Genomic DNA, 24,051 nt, shown 5'->3' on the forward strand with positions numbered 1-24,051 from the left:
TGCAAGAAGAATCATTTATTGTAAACTTTGTGTCCTTCTGATTTCAGTGATTCTTTCACTGTGTGAACTTGTTAGGAATCCATTATTCTTATTGTTTTTACATTAAGTAATAAAAATGTGTACAATAATATGAATCAAACGTGAAAAGAAAAGAATCAATTGGCAAATAGCTTTCTGATTCTTTGTTTAAATGTTATAATAGATCATTTTTATTTATACTATTTATACAAGGTCCTTCAACAGTGTGTCGGTCTTCCATAAAGCCCACATGACAGAAAGAAACCATTTAAGTCAAAGTAATCCTTCTTCTAGAATCCGAATTATCTCATATTGACATTAAATTAGCATTTCTGATGTCAAGATGAAATTAAATACTGTAATGATTTTTTAATTTTTTTTTGTAAAAAAAAATATTGCACATGATAAAGTAGTCATATTTAGCGCATATACTAAGTAGCCTAAGGTGAGCCCAAGAATGAAATAAAAAAGGCACTCCGTTAAAAAAAAATGCCGCTTATATCGCCACATTTATTTGAAGCACCATGTATACTTCAAAATATTTTCCAGACAAGCGCTAATCATGTCTCAAAAAAATTTCAAGAGGCTAGAAAATGTTAACCCATTTTTTTTAGGCTTTATGGAAGACCGACGCAGTATTGTAGGACGCTGTAGAGCCTTTGGAACAAAAACATTGAAGAAATTATTCAGATCTTACAGAGTGTTACAAAATTCGGTGCACATATATTTTAAGAGCGTATTGTTAGAGTCAAAATAAGACTTTTTCCGATGTCCTAAAATACCCGTCATCAGAGCTACAACCTGCGCAAATTGCTTTAAAAAAATCAATTATATGCAACCCATTTGACTAGTTATATGTCATATCTACGAATAACGAATTTGTCTACAAAATTCAACTAACAAACCCAAATCTTATTTTTATAACCGGAACATGGCTTTCAAATGAAATACCTGACTTCTTAGTTGACTTACCCGCGTATACTATCTTTAGGAAAGATAGAACAAATAAACCATGTGAAAATTTAGTAATAGTCAATGACTTTAATTTTTCTAGTTTAAAATGACCGCTTACGTCATTTCCTAAACTATACAATTTTGAAACCTATTTTAGTGACTTAATATTAAATAATAATCAAATTCAAACTCAAAAATGCTTTATTGTCAATATAAACATAGAAGTTGTAGACAAAGCCAATAGACTGTACATTAAAGGAATAAAAACGAGAAACTAATTTAAAATAAAATAAAATAAAATTATATAAAACTTTAAAAAATACTTAAATGCTAATTATTAAAAAATTCACCTAAACTATAGTACCCTTTACTAGCAAGAAATATTTTTGTCCTTGTACGTAAGCTTTTTTCAGTCTTAAGTTGTCTTATTTCTAGTGGAAGTTTATTAAACAGCTTTCTACCTCCATATATGATAGAGCTCCATATATGATAGAGCAAGTTCAAAATGAGGAATGGGTAGCCTCAACAAATAATTTTGTCGCGTATTATAGTGGCTTCCTAAGTGGAATTCCTGTTTATATTTTCTAAACACTAAGCAAACTGTTTCCAAAATAAAAATACAACACAGGGTTAAAATATTATGACTTACAAAAAGCGGGCGACATGAGTCACGAGGCTTGGCCCCACATAGATATTTAATGGCCCTTTTCTGGAGTACAAACACTGAACTAAAAAGTGAATTTGAACATGAACCCCAAAAGCAAATTCCATATCGAAGGTGCGACTCGATAATCGCGAAGTATGCAGATCTGGCGATGGAGAAATTAAGACTGGTGGCAATAACCCTTAGGGCGTAGCAGCCTGATGAGACTTCTCTACATATATTCACAATGTGGTCTTCAAATTTAAGGAACTTGTCTATGGAAAGACCCAAAAACTTACTGAACTATCATTTGTATTACATTTAAAATTAAGGATATTTGTTTTGGAAACATTAAATGTCAAAAAATTTGCATCACACCAGTCTTTTATTTTTAACAAATCTGCACGTATATTGGCCTCCATTTGAGAAACATCAGAGTCGTGCCAGAGGATGGTGGTATCATCGGCAAACAATGTAAATTTGCCAGTTACCTGCACTTGTGGCAGATCGTTCACATGAATGAGAAAAAGTAAAGGACCAAGTACTGATCCTTGCGGAACACCCACATTTATATTAAGTTCCTTAGAGATACCACCATTAAATTTGACAGCCTGGGCACGATTTAATAAGTAGGAACGAAACCACTCAAGGGCAGTTCCTCTGAAACCATAGAGCTCCAGTTTCATCAGCAGCACTCTGTGACTCAAGCAGTCAAATGCCTTGGACAAATCACAGAATACCGCTGCTGCAACTTCACCAACATTCAGTCGGTTGTACAGGTGCTCTAGAAAGTTAAAGATAGCATCATTTGTGCTCACAGACTCACGAAAGCCAAATTGTTGAAGATTCAATAGGCCTATTTAAAAATGAAACCATCCTCACCTTAACGAGCCGTTCCACTATCTTGGCTAAAGTAGGCAATAACGCTATAGGTCTAAAGTTAGAAGGACAGTCGCGATCGCCACCCTTGTAAAGAGGAACAATCATTGCTCTTTTGAAGCACTCTGGGAAAACTCCAGACATAAATGAAAAGTTACTTGACTCGGCCAAGACTTGCAAAGCAACAAGAGGTAAAGCAGAAAATATTTTAAGAGAAAGCCCATCCCAACCTGATGAACTCTTATTCTTAATATTAACCATTAACTGTTTAAGCTCTTCTATACTTGTGGGGGAAAAAAAGAAAGATTCGGCTACTACCACATTGCTGAGATAGCTCCTGGGATCTATTTTTTGTGAGAGATTGGCTGCAAGGTTACTAACAATATCACAGTAGTAGGAATTGAGGACATTGGAATCTAAGGTACTTCGAATAACCAAGACATTATTTTTGCCCCTTAGCTCATTTAAAATCTTCCAAGACTCTTTTGCTCTGTTGGAGGAATTATTTATCCTCCTTTGAAAGTAGGTCCACTTGGCCATTTTGATTGAGTTTCTGTAAATCTTGCGGTATCTGTTATAATAATTTAAAAATGTTGCATTGTTCATAGCGTATTTTCTAATGTAAAAAAGGGAGCGCATATTTTTCCCAGATACTCGTAAACCCTTAGTATACCAAGGTTTTCCATTTCGTTTCTTAATATTGACAACAGGAAAAGCAGTGTTAAAATTGTTTAATACTATTTGATGAAAGCTATGCAGTGGGTTAACAGTAGTCAATACATTATTCCAACTTGACATATTGCAAAGCAAAGAGAATTTGCGGAAATTAGCTCTAGTATAAAGTCTATCGCGTCCAAACTTATTCTCATTAGCTGCACTATTAAGCTTTATTAATCCCACTATTGCCTCATGGTCAGACAAACCGGCATTGATTGTTGTACACTGATTTTCGTGTTGGTTAAAATTCGTACAGAAGTAATCTATCAGTGAGGAAGAAAATGCTGAAATCCGGGTTGGCTGATCCACGTGCATCTTAAAATTAAATGAGTTTAACAGATTAAAAAGCATTCGATTTGATCCATTAGATTTGTCTAAAAAATTTACATTAAGATCGCCAGTCAGAATCAACATCGCATTAACCGAAATTTCATTTAAGAGGATCTCCAACTTTTCTAAAAACAAATCTAAATTACCAGATGGAGATCGATACAATCCTAAAATATACAAATTTAACTTACTGCTAAATACAATAGAAAACTCGCACGCCTTTTCAATCAATAGATGACCAAATCTGTCAATAGTAATAAACACAAATTTAGTTAAAAAAGCTTTCTCTAACATAATAAGAGTACCACCATGTAATATACACATTGCGTGAAAATTTGGAAATTAGTACATAACCAGGGATATCAATAGGCTCGTCAGACCTCAACCAGTGTTCAACAAGAATTAACACACTAGGAAAGTTAACCGATTCTAAAAATAGTTCCAATTCGCTAACTTTTGAACGCACAGATTGAACATTAAGAAATGCTAGGGCAACTTGATTATGGTGTGAGTTTCTATTAAAAAAGAAGATCCAATAGCAAGGGTGTCTATAGATTGGTCTAGTTGAGGCGTAACCGAAGACCTACCTTCGATCAAGGGTGTATCGCTGATTATCCCACTATTGCTAATACCTAAAGATGCTAATACTAATTTGGATGACAGAAAAGTATTTTTAACATATAAAGATAAAAGTTTGCACATAAATTTGGCAGAGTGACGGTACCTAAAATTGTCTGACATCAGTAATTATTCTCACAGAAAAGTTACTGTTACAGATGAAAGAATTCATAAAATGAATTGTATTGTAATATCTCTCCTGTCTGTCCCAACTCATCACTGAACCAACCAGATACAGACAAAACCAGGAGCCATCGAGCCTTGACTTATTACTAACAAACGAAGAATCTCTTGTTTGCAATATTAAAATCAAGGACCCTATTGGAAAATCAGATCATAATATAATCAATGCAGAACTTCAATTCTCTACAAAATCCTACAATGGAAAACAGAGCACTAGTCAAAATAAATACTTGGTGACAAATTTCGAACATGTCTGTAATGATCTAGGAAAGTTGGACTGGGACCAAATGATTATATCCTGTGAATCCTCATCTGAAATGTGGTCAGTTTTTTATAATATTCTTTGCGACTCGATTACTTTGAATTCTCAAGAAAAACCAATGCGACAAAAAGGAGAGAAACCTTGGATAAATAAAAATCTTTTTAACATGGTTTAACGGAAGAAACATCTCTGGACAAAATAAAAGCGTTCAAGAAATGACATTGACCTGACGAATCATCGTAGTTTTTTGAAAATGCTTACAAACTTAATCAAAAATTCCCGCCAAAATTTTTAAATTAATTTAGCAAACGACAAAAAACCCCAAAAAACTATTTAAATATATTCGCTCCTTAATTAAATCAAGGGTGTCAATACCGTTACCAAAAAGGGCAACAACAGCATGTGTGAAAATGAAATGCAAGTCGCGGAAGAGTTGGCGAGAACTTTCGAACATTCATTCACTAAAGAGCCTGAACAAGATGTGGTACCTACCCCACACTGTCCTCGTATCTTAAACTCAATAACAACAATAAATATAAATGAGGAAAAAATTAAAAAATCAGATTCAGACGAATCGTTTTTTACGATTGGTCTGCAGGTTTGGACAAATTAACGGCAACTATTCTAAAAAACTGCAGTGAAGTGATAGATGCGCTTCTTGCAAAATTAATAAAATACTAAATGATTAAAATCTCTCTACCCGAACAGTGGAAAGTCGCATCGGTTAGGCCAATTTAAAAAAAAAAGCGACAAGTTATCAGCAGGCAACTATAGGCCGATAAGCCTAGTATCGATTGTTTGCAAAATTATGGAGTCCATTGTTCGAGATGACGTGCAAACATTCTTTACTGAAAATTATGTAATATTCAATATCTAACACGGATTTGTAAGGGATCGCTCTACGATTATTAACCTGCTTCAATGCCTTAACCAGTGGATAACAGCCTTGACAAAAACCAACCAATAGATGTCATCTACCTCGACTTTGCTAAGGCATTTGATAGAGTTCCCACGAAACGATTGTTGCATAAGCTAGAACATCTTGGCATTAGAGGAGAATTGTTAAATTGGATTGAAGACTTTTCAAAAAACAAAAAGTTCAGTGTGAGAATGGGGGGCACCATGTCAAAATTGTATCCAACGGAGTCCCTCAGGACTCCGTCCTCGGCCTTCTCCTGTTCCTGGCTTAAACGTGTGATTGACCTTCAGAACTAAAATATTGGGTATCAATCAATGTTTGCTGACGACACAAAAATACATACAGTTCCCCTAACTTCTCATCAACAATTGCAAACCGATCTGGACACTATTTGGAAGTTGTGCAGTGAATGGTTACTTTCTCTTAACGCGGACAAGTGTGTGGTGTTACATTTAGGAAAAAATAGTCCCCAGCTACCCTACCAAATAAATAACATTGAACTTAAACAAGTGGAATCTTATTGTGATCTCGGAATAATAGTAACTAAGGATCTCTCTTGGTCCCAGCATATTGCCTCAACTGTAAAACGTCCAAATTCTATGTTGTATTTGCTACAAAAAGCTTTTGTTAAAATTCAATTTTACAATTTTATGAAGTTTTGTACCACGTTTGTCCGGCCTATTATTGAATATGCTGCACAAAATATTGCGCGACAAAAATTTACTTGAATTGTTGCAGCCACCCGCAACACGATCTAGAATCATTCTACGTATGATTTGCGTAAGCTGAGACCTACCTACAGCGAGAGACTAGCTTTCAAATTTCAAATAAACTTTCAAATGCAAACTTGCTAACTATTGAAAAACGTCGTGGTGATTTAATTTTTGAATTCAGAATCCTTTATAATTATTTGAATCTAAACAGATCACAGCCCGTATAGTTCAATAGTTCGTTTGAACTATTTGAAAGAAATCGGGATATTAGACTTCACGGTCACACTTTGAAATTTTAAAAAAAACATATTTATAAAACAAAAACACGTCAAATGGTTTTGCCTAATAGAGTGTTCCATGTGTGGAATTCGTTACCCGTAGATGTCATAACTGCTCCTTCTGTAAACTGTTTTAAGAATCGTCTGGACAAATTGGACATGTTTAGTGTTTAAATTTGGAAGCTCACATTTGAAGATTTATTAAAATATATGTAATGCCTACTTAGTTCATAGAGCTATACAGAATGTAAATTCTTGGCTTTTATCTAATAAAATAATAATAATATCTCTTAAAAATTTGCAAATTTCGGTTTTTAGGTGTTCTTTTCATTTTCCGTCGCAATAATGGTGTAAATCCAATTTAAGGAGAGCATAATTAAACCGGATTTAACTATCAAATTAGAACAAACGAAGGGTAAATACCTAGCGTTTTTAATTATTATTATTTTGATACCGTTGAAAGTTTTTCGTTTTAGTTTAAATTTTCTGTTGTATAAAATTTAAACCATATTTGAACATCTTGTTGACATTAATTTTGTTTATCTTGCTGATGATAGTGCGCTGGAAGCACGAAGGTACGCAATAAGATTTCCTTATCGCCGTGTCCCCAATAAGCGAACTGTTACGAATTGTCATCGGTGCCTCTGGGAATACGGGAGTGTCCAGAGGCGATGCCGGTAGACCGCGAGAAGTTCGCAACTCAGCGACGGAGGAGCATATTTTAAATGCCACCGATGACGCTTCTGGCTGGAGTTTACATAAATAGCGCGGGATTTGGGTGTTTTATCATGTAAGTGTCTGGAGGGTTTTGCATCAATATAGCTTGAAACCTTATCAACATCAACGCGTCCAAAGTTTGGTACCTCAGGATTTTGCGCTACGCTTTGAATTCAAGCACTTCCACACATATCCATGAGGAATCCTAATTTTTTTGTCTCATAACCTTTTGACGTATGAAGCTCAATTTAAGCGAAACGGTTATGAATTTTCACAATGTACATGTTTGGGCATTCGAAAATCCACACGAAATTAGGCAATTACATTAGCAGCAATAATTTAGTCTAAGCATACGCTTAGACAGGAAAGGCTGGAGAATAAATAATTGGTCCCTTCTTTTTTTGGCGAATTTTAAATGAAGATATTTATTTAGACTTTTTACAAAAATACATACTTAATGGTAAATGTGCCTTTAATCGTTTGAGAAAACATGTGGCTCATACATGAGGGCCCTGCCCCTTATTTTCAGATAACAATGAGTAATTATGTAGACCTTACTTATCCCAATGGGTGAACAGGTACAATAGCTTGGCCCTCACATACCCCGGAATGCAACCCCTTTGATTCTTTTTATGGGGGGATATAATATGATGCAAGGACAGTGCTTCAATCGAGGTTTTCATCACATTCATCACATCATTAATGCCTTCCAGATTGTAAGAAGCACACGTCGTTTTTCCTATTTTGATAGTTTAATCGGGTATAATGCTCAAATGCAGCGAATTTTGTAACACCCTGTATGTAGATGAACTGTCAGGTGGTCGTTATTCTTCTGCCAAACAGCTAACACCCTGTATGTAGATAGATATACATACAGGGTGTTAGCTGTTTGGCAGAAGAGTAACGACCACCTGACAGTTCTGGTTATCCTGTTAAAAGAAAAAAATGAGAAAGCAATCTCAGCAGCACTATAAGAAGTGCTGAACATCATTCTCAAATGGTGCGAGAGGGAGGAAATGTCTATTAATCTGCATAAAATGGTAATAGTGCCATTCACCAGAAAAAGGAATATGGGCGTACTTAAACTGCCAAACCTGAGAGGTGAAACCATCCAACACAAACGACGCAACGGAGGCGAAATATCTTGGAGTAACCTTAGATAGGACGCTTAATTGAACTCGCGTCTCGACAAAACAATCAAGAAAGCAAAACGGTCCCTATGGAACTGTCGCAGGGTATGCGGGAAAACCTGGGGAATGAAACCAAATCTGATGCAGTGGTTATACACACAGGTCATCAGACCTACGATATCCTACGGCTCTGTAGTGTGGTAAAGCAAAGCACACAACTACTGGCAAAAACAAAACTTAACAACCTTTAAAGGTAGATCTCTTCATTACGGGGGCGATCAGAGCCACCTCGACAGCCGCAATGAAAGTACTACTTGGACTGACTCCACTGGACATACCTGCAGGGGAAAGGCATAAGAACTATTTACAGGCTGCACCATGTCATAAAGAGCATCTCGGCAAACAAAGTCTAGATGGAATCAACTGAACTGGTTGAGAAGGTATGCAATCACTGCACACTTGCGATATGCTATCAGACCTAATGCCAAGAAAAACACTAAACACAAGTTCATACTCGGTCAACATGACAGACCGAGCGGACTGGGATCAGAAACGGATGGAACTAGAGAAAGCGGACATCCAAGTAATTAATATTCAGACGGCTTTAAAACCAATTTTGCAGTAGGAGCTGGATTATACTGCACTAAGCCAAGGACAGAAATTTCTATCTGCCTTGGGAAACACTCATCAATTTTTCAGGCAGAAGTACATGCCATTAAAATCTGTGCAAGAATCTACAGTGACAGTTAGGCGGCTCTAAAAGCGCTGGAATCTCCTAGAGAGCACATCTAGAGCAATATGGAGCTGCAAAAACGAGCTCATACTGCTTGGGGAAAGGAACAAATTTACCCTAACATGGATTCCGGGACATGCTAGGCTTACAGGAAATGAGGCGGCTGATAAGCTAGCCAAAAAAGGAGCAGAATCCATATTGATAGGTCCAGAACCAGCATTACGCATTGCCTCCAAATGGCAAAACACACAATCTCACATCTGGTTCACAACAAAGCAAAGTGCTACTGGGAGAGATTACCAGGACACAACCATGCGAAGGCTTTCATAGCGGACATAACAAGAAAGGTAACAAATACCATAAGGGAACTCAACATGAAGTTAAACCTAAAAGCCCTTATGGGAATGTATACCGGCCACTGCAGACTGCGTCACCACATGAATAGGATTGGTTTAAATCGCCGAATGCAGACTATGCATGGAAGAAGATGAGACTGCAGAGCACATCCTACGCAGATTTCCGGCACCAGAGCGATTCAGATATTTTTTTAATCCTCTAAACACTTCTACGTGAGACACTTGGTCTTTCACATACTTTCCTCGTACACTTAGTGGGTTCGATTGCTATATGACCAAAAACTACAACTTCTGCAGCTTCATTTAGGACTAGATTTCTTACATTTCTAGGTTTGTTTGCAACTGATCCTGTTTCACGAAATTTTGCCACTAAGTTTGTGACGTACATATGGGATAAGTGTGGATCTGGATGTAATTCATTGTAGGACAATGCAGTTGCTCTAGCACCATCGTTATTTCTAAAGAAAAATTAAATCATTTCAACCTTCCTATTGAAGCGTATAAGTCATTTTAAATTAAATATTTGGCAAATCGACAATATGGCAAAACTTAAAATTGTCATACAGTCAGTTTAACCGATACCAAACGTAGACTAATAACTAGCAATATTTTGTACAGCCTGGCAACATTCCAAAGAACTATTGTAACAATATTTGGTGTTATTTTGGGTATTAAGACTATTAAGCATGAGTACTGCGTACATTAAATTAAGATTGACAAATTTGTTTAACATACATTTCTTACAAAATCAGAAGGGGGTTTCAAAAGGCTTTTTTATAAAAAAAATCAGGCTTTACTTCACTAAGTCACTTTTAAACGTTTAAAGTAGCTTGTTAAAGATTTTCACATGCTGTCATATTCAAGGGGATGATAGTAGCAAGTTAAAACTTAAGTATTATAATCAGGATAAAATGACCTTTAAAACTCGACCCCTACTCTAGCTGTAACGCCAGCTTAGGGTTTGTTGGGAGAGGTTTATAAATGCGAGATTATTTTGTACCCCTAAATAAAATAATTGACGGGTGTGACGGCTTTTTGATTTTTTGCGAAATTTCGGAGAAATTGTGAGTGGAAAGTTTTTGGTGGCAACCCTGTATCCTTGGGCTACAGCATGAACAAAATCCGGAGAGCCTTGTTTCTTTTAAGGATAGCTGCGCTAAATGGTGGAAATGGTCTGCTGACATATTGATGTCCCGGCTCAAAATAATTAATTATAATATCTTCATTTCATTGCGGTACTTTTCTTCTACCGCGAAAGGTTTTACCAGGCTCTTTCTTCCATGTAAAACGAGGCTCTTGTTACATACTAAAAGCCTTTTGATAAATAAGATATGTCTAATATTGGCAGAATTATGACTTTCCCTCAGTCAGCAGAAGTTTTATATTTCATAATAAGTTTAATTTTTTTCATTGTCACTCGATTGTTGTCGGTACTTTTCTCAGGAATCTTTAACCACATATGATGTTTCTAGTCTGTGTATGTTTCACACTGAGGTTACTGAAGGTTATCTTCATTATGTAAATAAAGTCTTCGCAGATCGATTGAAAGTTTTGCTTATTTAAAATTAATTTAAAAAAAAGCAAAGTAAACTGCTGCACTCGATGTAATTTTAACTAGAATACATCTATATTTATTTCTTTTCTGGTATAATTCTGAACTTCGGCAGTATTTTCTTGGCTCATATTTTTACAAATATTTGGTGGATTGTTACTACATGTATCATTCTTAACTAATTAATTCAAAATTAATTTCTTAACGTCTCTTTTCTGTTTTTAGATTTTTTCTTTATATTATCTATAAAATTCTAACGAATTAAATTCTCTTTAGCACTAAATAAATACATTCATGGAATTTACATGAATGATATATCTTTTACATTAAAATTGGATGATTCTACAGATCAGCCAATAAAAAATGAGGCCAATTGTGGTTTGTGATTAGAGAAACATACTTCCAAAGTAACTTTTATTGCTAAAATATTTGAAAACCTATTATCAAGCAGTGTAGAAGTTTGTCCTAAAATGCGAGAATATTTAAAAAATATTTGATCTTGCTTATACGAAATTACAATATCCAGAAAATGTGAGTGCAATCGCATACAAAAAATAATAGTACTATGATTAATTTTTGTTGACTTTTTTTTATAAGAGTTGCTTCAAATTAATAAAAAACGCTAGATGCCTTCACAATTTTGGGTTTTGCTATCTAAATTTAAGGTGCGTCTGTGAAAACTAGAGCAAATGCCTTTTTAACTAATGCAGACAATACTTGAATATTTTCACATTGCGTGGAATCCTTAACAAATTCGTTTTGCAAATAACTTGGAAGTTAGTGCATCTATTTTAATTTTTTTTAAATTTAAAAGTTTTAATTAATCGAATCAATAATTTCTCAATTGAGTAAAATTGTTGCTTGAAAATAAGCTGAAGATAAATTTGGACGAAACTAAGTACATATTGTTTAAGCAAAACAAATAGAACAAATTAACATATCCTTAAATAATATATACTGGATGAAAATTTTAAATAGAATAATTCACATTGAGCATATAACAGAAAAAATTATTCCTTTTATGGGAGCATTTTACATATAGAAACACACAGGGTTAGGCATGTAACAAAATCAATTGTCAAAAAGGCCTACAAAATAATATAAGCAGTAAAAATCAATATAGGTTTAATAAATCCCTTTAAAGAAGCTTCAGAAATATTTATTTAGAAATTTGTCTATTGACATTAAAAAAAAATCTCTTTAGAAAGTAACTTAAGCTTAGTTTAATTCATAAGTCAATATTATTTAACTGCTTTTAATTTAAAAGTTCATTTAGTTATTGATTTAACATATTAGTATTAACTTTATAAATTGTAATTTCAATTTCATAATTTATTGATTAGATAAATGTTGCTTTCAAAAAAAGAAAAAGGGGATTTTAGTCATATTAAAGATACAGTATTTTAGTAAATTATAATAAACTATACTATATTTATTCTCCAGTGGAAGTAGGGCAAGACAATGGAACCGTTTCAAATTTTTTAAAAAATCTTTTGACTTAGTCTATTGATATAAGTGTATAATATTATATTAAGTTCAGAGCCCATTTGCAAATTTCACTTTTGTGACTTCTGTATTGTTAATTTTTAGTTTAATGTACTTATTCGTTGAACAACCACCAGCCTCCTTTTGAATGATATTGGTTTTATGAATAAATGGATTAAAACAACTATTTATGTACGATCTTCAATATTTATCCAGAAGGAAATGCTAACACTTTTGAACTTAACAAACCTAATTGCAGAATAAGTTATTTTGATGCTTAACACATATACAGTAAATAATACAAAAACTAATTGTTCTACTTAAAAAGAATCCTAATAATTCTTGTTCCATTCTTCTCTCTCTTCCCTTTCCTTAATAACATCCTCTACGAGCGGAGTCAGGTACAGCTTATCATCCTCCAGCTTTGTCCATTGATCTTTTGGCAAATAATCCTTTTGGATGCTCAACTGAACAGCCCTGAGCAACCTGTAGTTACGTTCATCCACAATATTTTGAGGCAATCTCTTTAGGGCTTCTTTAACGTCAGCATTTTCGTACAAAAGGTCGTCTCTCCACAGTCCATATTTGTTAAATCCTGATAGGTTGTAGGCGAACCTTTTAAGGCCAGATGACATAAAACGCTTTTGAACAAAACTTACGGCCATTTTCACCAATTTGGAACTGGATTTGGGCTAAAAGTAACTTATTTGTGGTGCCTCTGCCTCTTATGTAATTAAAGGTTAGGAATTATTATTAGAGAGCTATTTTAAAATCTTGATATAACGAGTAGTAGTTATCTTATACGTTAAATTTAGGTTCTGCTCCCAGATTCGAATATTCCTTAAGCTCAGATGATTCTGACATGTGTCAATGTCAGTTTTGATATATCTTTCTGTCAACATTGTCCTGTCTCCTGTCGCATTTTTCAAAATCCTATCGAGGTTCCAAAATAATGTTTTAACAATTTCACAATTTTTTTTAAACACTGCTTTTTTATATATTTTTTAAGAAATGATTTTGTCTAATGTCTATAGATTAATAGCTGAATGTCGCAGATATATTTAAAATCAAGCTATACAAAGTATTACGAGATAATTTAAGAGGACGCCGGATTTTGAGGTTAACTGGAACACAACTAATGTGATTAACACAAGCATCATGGAAGAATATACTGTAGAGAAAATGGATTTTGAAGTAGTGAAACAAAAGATTATTAAAGCCAAGTAAGTATTTATAATGTTTGCTCTTTTAACGTATCAAAATTCTCACTTTAACATTTCAAAATCAACCAAGCAAGTCTAAACTTGATAGTCTTAAAGTTGTAACCTTATATTTTTATTAATACTAAACTTTGTATAATACTTTTATTAAATACAGAAAATACATTAGGATTGTACATCTTTTACCAACAAATATATAGAAAGAAGTCACAAATTGTTTCGTGAATAATTATTAAGTATCTGAAACCTTTACTATCTCCTATTATATCATTGGGAAGCATGGCTTTAACTGTTCATCCCTATATAGAGCCATGTTTCGCCGACATATCAATATGGAGATTTGGCTGAATGCATTGATCTGTGACATTTAATATTAGGCTGTGCATTCCAAAATCCATTTTCAATAAAACAACTTAGAAACTTCAACTTTAAATTCTTTCTTTTTTTTAATATTTGTAACAAAACAAAACTTAAAACCCAATTAAGAAATAAATTACAAAGAAGAGAATAGATGAAGATGATAGATGAAGCTCACATGTGCAATAAAGCCCTAGGTTGAAAAGACTTAAATAATCTCTCCTGAGAGAATTGCTCATCTCATAAGTGGAGTGTCTTCTTAGTGGTGCCAGCCAGATGCAATAGCTAGATTATAATGTACCCAATGATGACTAAAATATTCCACTAATTATAATATCTGTTAGAAGTAATCATAAAATCAGTTTATTTGACTTAGGCATATTTATTTATGGAATCCATTTACAAAAGTGTTACATAGCATACCCATACAAACATATATATTCAGATACAAAACTATCTATAAACAATGAAAGGTGTAGATGAGTTAATTAATTAAAGCCCCTATGAAATAATATTCTTTAACTGCCCCTTAAAAGATGTAATCGTAGAGTCAAAAAAGCTTATCTGTCCTGACAGACCATTAGCACTTCGAGCCATTCATGTAATTGGCTCATTAATACCATAATTGGTATGGCAGAATGGGACTGAAAATATGTCTGGTTGTCTATTCAATTTGGAAGGCACCCTAAGTTTAAAAAGAGACAATAACTTGGGACAATCTATAGTAGCATTTAAAACCTTATGCATAAAACATAAGTCGAGTAATGTTCTTTGTGACTCTAATGTGGGTAAGTTCAGGTTATCTCTGACCCACTGATAGTAATACTCCTGTCTCCTGTAACCACATCTAAAAGCAGCCACCCTTAAAAATTTATAAACAAAGACAAATCAGTTGTAGACCGTTGGATAAAACCTAGCATTTTCATTGCCCTACCAGTCACCTGATTGATGTGACTTTTAAAAGACAACCTGGAGTCAATAAATATTCCTAAGTCAGAAACCTCTGTTTTGACACCAATTGCTACATTATTTATTTTATAAAGAAAAGCAATAGGGTTTCTTTGCTTAGAAAAAGTAATCTTGTGGCACTTATTGATATTAAGGGACATTCTATTCAAGTGGCACCAATCAAAGAACCAATTAAGGTCTTTTTGCAGGACCACAGCATTAGAAAGGGATGTGATAGGCCTAAATAGCTTCACATCATCAGCAAACATTAGCACACGACAATTTTCAAGTTTCCAAACTAAATCAATCAAAAAGAGGCAAAACAAAACAGGGCCTGAGTGAGAGCCCTGTGGCACCCCAGATGGCACCAAAATTTCAGAGGAACATGTACCTCCAAGATTAACAATCTGGGTTCTATCTCTGATGAATCCCGAGATCCACTGAAGAAGAGGCCCCACAATACCTAAAGCCCTAAGCTTCTGCAAGAGTACCCCATGGTTAACCCTATCAAAAGCCTTGGAAAAATCTGTATATATTGAGTCAACCTGAAGTCCCTTCTCCAAGCAGAGGTAGAGGTAGTTGATATACAGCACCAAATTAGCATCAGTAGATCTGCCTTTTATAAATCCAAATTGCTCAGGATTAAATAAAGATTTAAAACTCCAGGCAATCCTATGACTGACCAGGCAGTCAAGCAGCTTTGGCCACAGCCCGATAATTGGAAATTTCATTTCTACTGAGTGGGATAAGAACCAGTACCTAGAGATTTGTTAAAAATGAACAGTATTGGTTTCATAAGAACACAAACACATTTCTTTAGGAAGAATGCCGGAATCCCATCTGGTCCAGCGCAGAGCTTATTCTTAGAGGAAGTAATAACCTCATAAAAATCCTGTGTTGAGGAGTCAAATTGTTCAGACAAATAGATTTATCAAAGTCAAAAGATGGTATGTCATTGACTTGCTCATCCGAATAGACAGATGAAAAGTATTCTGCAAACATATCTGCAGTATCTGAGATATTCATACTAATCCTGTTATTGTATGTCATTCTGGAGGGAAGGCTAAAACCAGTTCTTTTATTTCGAATATATGACCAGAAGTACCTTGGATTGCTAGCGAGATTCATTTCCACCTTATTAATATATTGTTGATAGCGCAACTATCTTAAGTACTCACATTGATGTCTCAAAAATACAAATTCATCATATTCCTGCTGTTGACCACCAATTTTAAACTTTTTGTGAATTTGTTTCTTATGATCAAACTGCGAAGCTCTGAAGAAAACCAACATAGAAAAGAAGAACTTTTGTACCTCTTGAGAGGAATAAACCTTTCCATTGAGGAGTAGATCACATTATAGAAAATTGAAACTATGAGATCAATAGATGTCTCCCAAAAACAATTGATTCCAGTCTATCCCAGCAAGACAGTCGTTAATTGCTATGTAATCTCCCTTACCAAAATCATAAAAATATTCCTCATATATCATATCATCAGAATTATCTGCATAACAAAGGTCAAAACTAATTGCTGTATGGTGCAAGCTATTCTCAAAAATCTTGTCTATTGCATGTTCGACACTAATCTGAGCTACTAAATACAAGATCCAAGGCAACCCCATTGGTATTTAAAACCCCATTTACCTGAAAAAAGTTATAGAAGCTTAAGCAGTTGGCCAGAGAAAGCACAGACTCTCTGTCATTCTCCAGACAACCACCAACCACCAAACCAAGATCATCATTCTCCCATCTAGCATGTGGTAAATTGTAATCACCTGCCAAGACAAACAAACTACTTGAATATCTACTATACAGATGTTCAACGGATTCACAATGGCTTAAATAGGCTTGAAGTGGAGATGGAGATGGTATATAAATGCAACCAACAACAAAGCTTTGATTGTCAATTGTAAAAGTCAAATAGATCTGATAAATATCCATTTAACAATACTTGTATTAGTTTAATGTACAGGGTCCCAAATTGGAGCCTCACCATTGGGATCTAAACTAGAAGAGATACAAGGTCAATTAAATTGAGGCAAAGTTGCGCAATTTTTGGTGCTCATTAAAATGCCTTTTTGAAATTTTAAAAATTGTGAATACTTCTGATGATATTTGGAAAAAACGGAATATTCGCGATTTTATTTTTATTTTTTTATGACACTATTTGAATAGATATAACAAAATAAATTACTCATTCTCAGTGCCTACTTTCTCTATTTTATAAATAGGTGTCATCAGGTAATCAAACCCAAATTTCAAATTTAGCTGTCATCATCAAGTTGTTTCTTTAAATACAGCACTGGACTTTGGTAGAAAGTAAAATGAATAATTTTAAATAATTTTTAAGGCAAATAATAATCCTCAAGCTTCAATCAGAGTTTTCTTAAGTGAAGTGACACTACCGCGTATGACAGTTTGGAGAACTTTACATAATCGTGGATATAAACCTTACAAAATTCATATTAGTCAAACACTAAGACCTGGAGATGCTGAGAGATGATTAGAATGTTGTTACTGGTTGCAAGATAAAGTTAATGAAGATGCTCAAATTCAAACTCAAAAATGCTTTATTGTCAATATAAACATAGAAGTTGTAGACAAAAGATAAAGCCAATAGACTGTACATTAAAGGAATAAAAACGAGAAACTAATTTAAAATAAAATAAAATTATATAAAACTTTGAAAAATACTTAAACGCTAATCATTAAAAAATTCACCTAAACTATAGTACGCTTTACTAGCAAGAAATATTTTCGTCCTTGTACGTAGGCTTTCTTGAGTCTGAAGTTGTCTTATTTCTAGTGGAACTTTATTAAACAGCTTTCTACCTCCATATATGATAGAGCTACGGACAAGTTCAAAATGAGGAATGGGTAGCCTCAACAAATAATTTTGTCGCGTAATATAGTGGCTTCCTAAGTGGAGTTCCTGTTTATATTTTCTAAAATAAAAATAAAATACAGGGTTAAAATATTATGACTTACAAAAAGCGGGCGACATGAGTCACGAGGCTTGGCCCCACATAGATATCTAATGGCCCTTTTCTGGAGTACAAACACTGAACTAAAAAGTGAATTTGAACATGAACCCCAAAAGCAAATTCCATATCGAAGGTGCGACTCGATAATCGCGAAGTATGCAGATCTGGCGATGGAGAAATTAAGACTGGTGGCAATAACCCTTAGGGCGTAGCAGCCTGATGACACTTTTCTACATACATTCACAATATGGTCTTCAAATTTAAGGAACTTGTCTATGGAAAGACCCAAAAACTTACTGAACGGTGGCATGGTGATGGCTTCATTATTTAAACATATATCATTTGTATTACGTTTAAAATTAAGAATATTTGTTTTGGAAACATTAAATGTCAAAAAATTTGCATCACACCAGTCTGTTATTTTTAACAAATCTGCACATATATTGGCCTCCATTTGAGAAACATCAGAGTCGTGCCAGAGGATGGTGGTATCATCGGCAAACAATGTAAATTTGCCAGTTACCTGCAGTTGTGGCAGATCGTTCACATAAATGAGAAAAAATAAAGGACCAAGTACTGATCCTCGCGGAACACCCACATTTATATTAAGTTCCTTAGAGATACCACCATTAAATTTGACAGCCTGGACACGATTTGATAAGTAGGAACGAAACCACTCAAGGGTAGTTCCTCTAAAACCATAGAGCTCCAGTTTGATCAGCAGCACTCTGTGACTCACGCAGTCAAATGCCTTGGACAAGTCACAGAATACCGCTGCTGCAACTTCACCAACATTCAGTCGGTTGTACAGGTGCTCTAGTAAGCTAAAGATAGCATCATTTGTGCTCACAGACTCACGAAAGCCAAACTGCTGAAGACTCAATAGGCCAAACCAATTTAAAAATAAAACCATCCTCACCTTAACGAGCCGTTCCCCTATCTTGGCTAAAGTAAGCAATAACGCTATAGGTCTAAAGTTAGAAGGACAGTCGCGATCGCCACCCTTGTAAAGAGGAACAATCATTACTCTTTTTAAGCACTCTGGGAAAACTCCAGTCATAAATGAAAAGGTAATTGACTCGGCCAAGACTTGCAAGCAACAAGAGGTAAAGCAGAAAATATTTTAAGTGAAAGCCCATCCCAACCTGATGAACTCTTATTCTTAATATTAACCATTAACTGTTTAAGCTCTTCTACACTTGTGGGGGCAAAAAAGACTTCCTAAATAAAATTATAGTGACAGATGAATGCAGTTTTTCAATAAATGGACTATTTAATACACATAATGAATACTATTGGTCAATAGAAAACCCAAGGCAGAATCAAGAAGTAAGACCTCACGGACATCATTTAATGTATGGGTTGCACAATAAAATTATCGGCCCGTTTTTTTTGAAGGAAATCTAATTTCCGAAAGATATGCAGAATTAATAAGGACCAATATAATGGATTCTTTAATGGAAGAACCTTTGGATGTATTACGTCAATTATGGTGGCAATAGGATGGTGCACCACACCATAATGAACGATGCATCACCAATTTATTAAATTAATTGTTCCCTAACAAATGGATTGGAAACCAAGGACCCGTACATTAGCCCGCTAGAACTCCAACCTAAACGCTTTAGATTACTTTCTTTGGGGATTTCTTTTAAACCGTCTTTATCATATCATATTATATTCATATTATTATATGTAATAATATCACATAATCTTGAAGCCTTATGTCAAGACCTAACAAGGGAGATCAGTGCTATCCCCGCAAGGACTATTCGGCGGTGATCCATAAAATTCAATGACTGACAAGAAAATGCATCCAAGCAAACGGATTAATTGTGTTATTTTTAAACCTCTTTTTTATGTTAGCGTTTAAGCTTTTTTTATTAATGCGTTATTATAAAAAAAGGTGCTTGTTTGTAACCATTACAAATATAATTTTTGTCTTTCTCTTTAACACGAGTCCTTATGGAAATATCCATTATTATAAAAAATTTTAATAAGTGCGATACATTGTTGGTTTAGGAACATAAGGGGCTCTTAAAATCTGTATTAAAAAATCCAGGACTGTATTTAAAAAAACAAACTTGATGATGACAGTTAAAATACGAAACGTCGGTTTGAAAATCTGGCAACACCAATTTGTAAAATAGAGAAAGTAGCACTGAGTATGAGTAATTTATTTTATATATCCATTGATTTTGGCATGGCATTTGACCTTAGCTCGGCCATACTGCTGACTTAACATTTTGGTGGTATAAACTGGGTGTTTTAAATTATCTGCTTACATCTATTCAAATAGAGTCGTAAAAAGTATTCGGAATTTTTGAAATTTCAAAAGGGCGTTTTAATGAGCACCAAATTGCACAACTTTGCGTCAATTAAACCGCCCTCGTATCTCTTCTAGTTTGAGGCTCGAATTTGGGACACCTTGTATATGGATGATTTATGAACTAATCCTATAAGGCAAGGCTCTATTAGACTGAAAGATGACTCGGGGAATGATAATGGTTTAAAAACTGCAAAATGATATTTTTTAGTTTGTTGAGATTCATGTCTACATTAAGGATTTTTTACTTCGGCAATATTTGGCAATAAATATGGAACATTTATTTTATGTAAAAAAATTATATAATTAGGCAATGAATAAATTTTGTATTAGTTGTTAGAGCAATAAAAGTTTTTTAACTAGTAAACTCTTTAAACAGAAACAATGTTTCTTTCAATTTGATGAGACAACCTATGAAACATTTTTAGACTTTTATGCATAAAAGATCTTTGTCTTGCAATACTACCTGGAATTTGAAATGTGTTTGGTATTTCTATAAAATTGAGAACACTATTACAGTCAAAGTCATGATTTTAAATAAAATAAGGTCCACAATATTTTCTAGGAAGTATATTTTCTATAAATTAAACTGCTTTTTTCTGCATAACAAACAGCAATTTAAGTAGGATCTGACTAGATGTACTCTAAAACCAAGTTCTAAATCAAGTGAGGCTCAAATACTGAAACATACAAGTGTTATCTGCAAGTAAAGTAAATGATCTTGTGGAATCCTTAAATTTTTTAGATTATTAATATGAATCAAAAATAACAGAGGGTCCAAGACTTTGAACCCTGAGGGACAGTTAATACCTTATCATCCAAGACTGCCGCTTGTGCTTGCAGCTACGTGCTGCCATATTTTTAGGTTCTTTTTTTAAATAATTTATTTCATTTAATTTGGTTTAAGTGCTGTTTATGACTTTTTTAATTTATTGATATTAAATGGAGGTTAAGTCTTGGGCTTTAAGGCTGGGAAGGTTGATTAAGTATGTACATCTGTATTTTTCTTATTAAACTAATTATTTAGTATCTTGGTCTGGTTTGTTTTACTATCTTAGATGTATCTTTTGGATCAGTGTCCTGTTGAAATTATTTACATGATGTTAATCTATTACAATAGTAACTTCTTAACAAATGATTCTTGGGGAAGCTTTTTGAGATTCTTAATAATTATATTCATCCTATTTAGCAATGTTATTCCCAATTTCTTATTAAGTTCATTACTGTGTTCATTAATCTGTTTAAAATAACATTTTTAACTAAAAATCTGGATTTTTTATCAAAAATACTTTTCTTTTAATAACTACTAGATCTGGGCATGATTTCATTGCCTAATTAATTATACTTCTAAATATGCACCATAGAATCACAAAAAAAAATTACTTAATTTCATACATACCTCCAATAACAAATTCTTTATTGCAAAAAGAACATTACAATTTTTAAACTGGATATTAGTGATGTTCCCAAAATAATATTTGTTATCAGAATAGAATTTTTCTGTGTGATTCCTTGGTAAACTAAGCATATTTTAATAAAATATTCAATCAAAGTAAAAGTTACTATTTAAAGTGAATGTGGAAAATAAACTAAATAAAAAATATTAATTGCATTATTAAAAATTCAGATAAATAAATCCCAAAACAAAAACACCACCATTTAAAAACTACAGTACAATTTATTTAAACTGTAATAAACCAACTAGCAACCTCTAAGCTTTCTTAAAGTTTTAAAGATATTCAGGATTATAAAACACTGAAAAATTATAATTTTGCTCTTTATTTCTTAACTGTTTTCTTTAGTTATAAATTTTGTGAAAAGACGTATATTTTCATTATAGGGCAGCAGGTCTTTACTAAAATTATTAAGAATGTTACATTGAACCACTCAAAAACCAAATTTTAGGCTGTTGCTTTCTTTTTTTGTTATGGTTGTCATATAAATTATTTTCATCAAAAAAAAAAAACAAATCAATCCAATTTTTTCATGTAGCACATGTTATATTAAAACCATTCTCAGGTCTCTAAAAATTATTTTTTCAAAATTAAAAAAATTATTGTTTCAACTATATCAACATTAAAAGTATCCCTGTATAAATATATTTTACAAAAAATATTTTCTTCTCAAATATTTATTTACATTCTAATTTTTAGTGAGATTCTACACCTCTATCAAGCAAAGACTGAAAAACTGAACCGGGCTGCGCAGGCATTCAAATCTCTAAAAAGTAATTTTGAAAGTGCAGTACAACAAGTAAATACTCTTAAACTCTCAAATGAGCATCTGGCAGAAACATTAGCCAAAATAAAGCCATTAAAGGAGCAAACTGAACTAGAATTAAATAGTGTAAAAGCAGATTATGCATGCTTAGAAGAAAAATATCAAGAGCATTTGATACAAACTCAACTGCATATTACAGATTTAGAAGCAAAGATAAAAAAGTGTTCTTGTAGTGAAATTACCTCACCAAAAAAACACACACTGGAAATGAAAATTAAAGAGTTAAAACAAGTAGTGGCAGATATGAAAGGTAAAGAGCATGAGTTAATATTAGAAGTCAATAAATTAAGGGAAAAAAATCATAATTTGGAGGAACATAATAAGAACTCAGAACTGAATGATGAATTACGGGTCACAAAAAAAAAGGTAAGCAACATAATTTTTTTAAGCATAAAATATTTTCTTCTGTTTTATATCTTTTACAGTTAGCTGTCACTGAAACATCTTTAAAAGAACAGAACAATCTTTATATGAACTTAGTAACAAATCAGAAAAATGAGGTAAATTCTTTAAAAAATCAAATAACACAATTGCAACTTAACCACGAGAGGCTGAAAATGGTAGAGGATGAATATAACTTGTTAAGAAAAAATAATGAAATTAAAGAAGCTAATAAGGCTAACTGTTTTACACAAACCTGTGATGTAAAATTAGTTCAATGTGTGGCTCATAGTAACATTTCAACACAAACTGATCTTGAATATTTTTCATGCTTATGTAATAAAATTTCCACATTTTTGGAAGATACCAAGGTAACACAGTATGATCAGGAGGAAGATCTGGAAAGCTCATTATCTGGAATTTTTAGGGAGATGATTTTACCTATGTCAATGCTGTCACCTATCCATTCATCAAAAATAACAGGTAAAAATTTATATATTCTGTTTAAAATGTTTATAGCATTTGAACCCCTTGTCAGCTCTTATTTCATAATTATAGAGTAAATTAAAAAATGTTTCACATAACAGATTCACTATATTTTTTCTTTTTATAATTCCCAATTCTGATACTATTTCTATTTTTCATTTTATTTTATTGTCTATATTTGCTTGGATTGCAATCTTGTAAAAGTCTTTTCAAAGATGCATTTTTCAAAGTTTTGAATCTTGTGTGAAATATAAGCATACCCTATTTTTTTATTTTTGTTAAATCCTTTTTTAAATTTTCTATGATTAATTGATTTTTTTTGATGTAAATGTTTTTAAAAAACTACCATATTTATATTCTTCAAACAAAAACTAGCAGACTTAAGACTTACTTTAGTACAAAATCTCTTAGTCTGGACTTTATATGGGGATGATGAGCTTATAACATTGAAATGCTAAACTTAGCATTGCTGTGGAACTATGGGCAGTTTGTGTGCTTGCAACATTTCTGATACAATGATGCCAAATGCATTATTATGAAGTTTTATTAATATGAAGTTTTTTTTTCATAAAATATTCATG

General features: G+C 33.3%; 2 protein-coding genes across 4 annotated transcripts in view; one reads left to right on the forward strand and one right to left on the reverse strand.

Annotated features, from left to right (window-relative positions):
• Positions 1 to 12,674: 12,674 nt before the first annotated feature.
• Positions 12,675 to 13,293, reverse strand: LOC126735551 (cytochrome b-c1 complex subunit 7-like). Its single transcript, XM_050439588.1, has one exon. The coding sequence runs from the start codon at positions 13,150 to 13,152 to the stop codon at positions 12,820 to 12,822; it is 333 nt and encodes a 110-aa protein (XP_050295545.1). The 5' UTR covers positions 13,153 to 13,293; the 3' UTR covers positions 12,675 to 12,819.
• Positions 13,294 to 13,409: 116 nt separating this feature from the next.
• Positions 13,410 to 24,051, forward strand: part of LOC126735446 (synaptonemal complex protein 1-like) — a 36,474-nt gene continuing 25,832 nt past the window's right edge. For 2 of the 3 annotated variants that reach the window (XM_050439447.1, XM_050439453.1), the window contains exons 1-4: positions 13,410 to 13,710; positions 22,477 to 22,969; positions 23,029 to 23,355; positions 23,412 to 23,467. In XM_050439447.1, the coding sequence (XP_050295404.1) occupies positions 23,416 to 23,467 (52 nt within the window). In that variant the 5' untranslated portion in view covers positions 13,410 to 13,710; positions 22,477 to 22,969; positions 23,029 to 23,355; positions 23,412 to 23,415. Of the gene's footprint in view, positions 13,711 to 22,476; positions 22,970 to 23,028; positions 23,468 to 24,051 lie in introns of all 3 variants that reach the window. The other variant, XM_050439441.1, reaches the window with a different exon arrangement.

This window comes from Anthonomus grandis, chromosome 1 (genome assembly GCF_022605725.1).
Source record: "Anthonomus grandis grandis chromosome 1, icAntGran1.3, whole genome shotgun sequence".
NCBI lineage: Eukaryota > Metazoa > Arthropoda > Insecta > Coleoptera > Curculionidae > Anthonomus > Anthonomus grandis.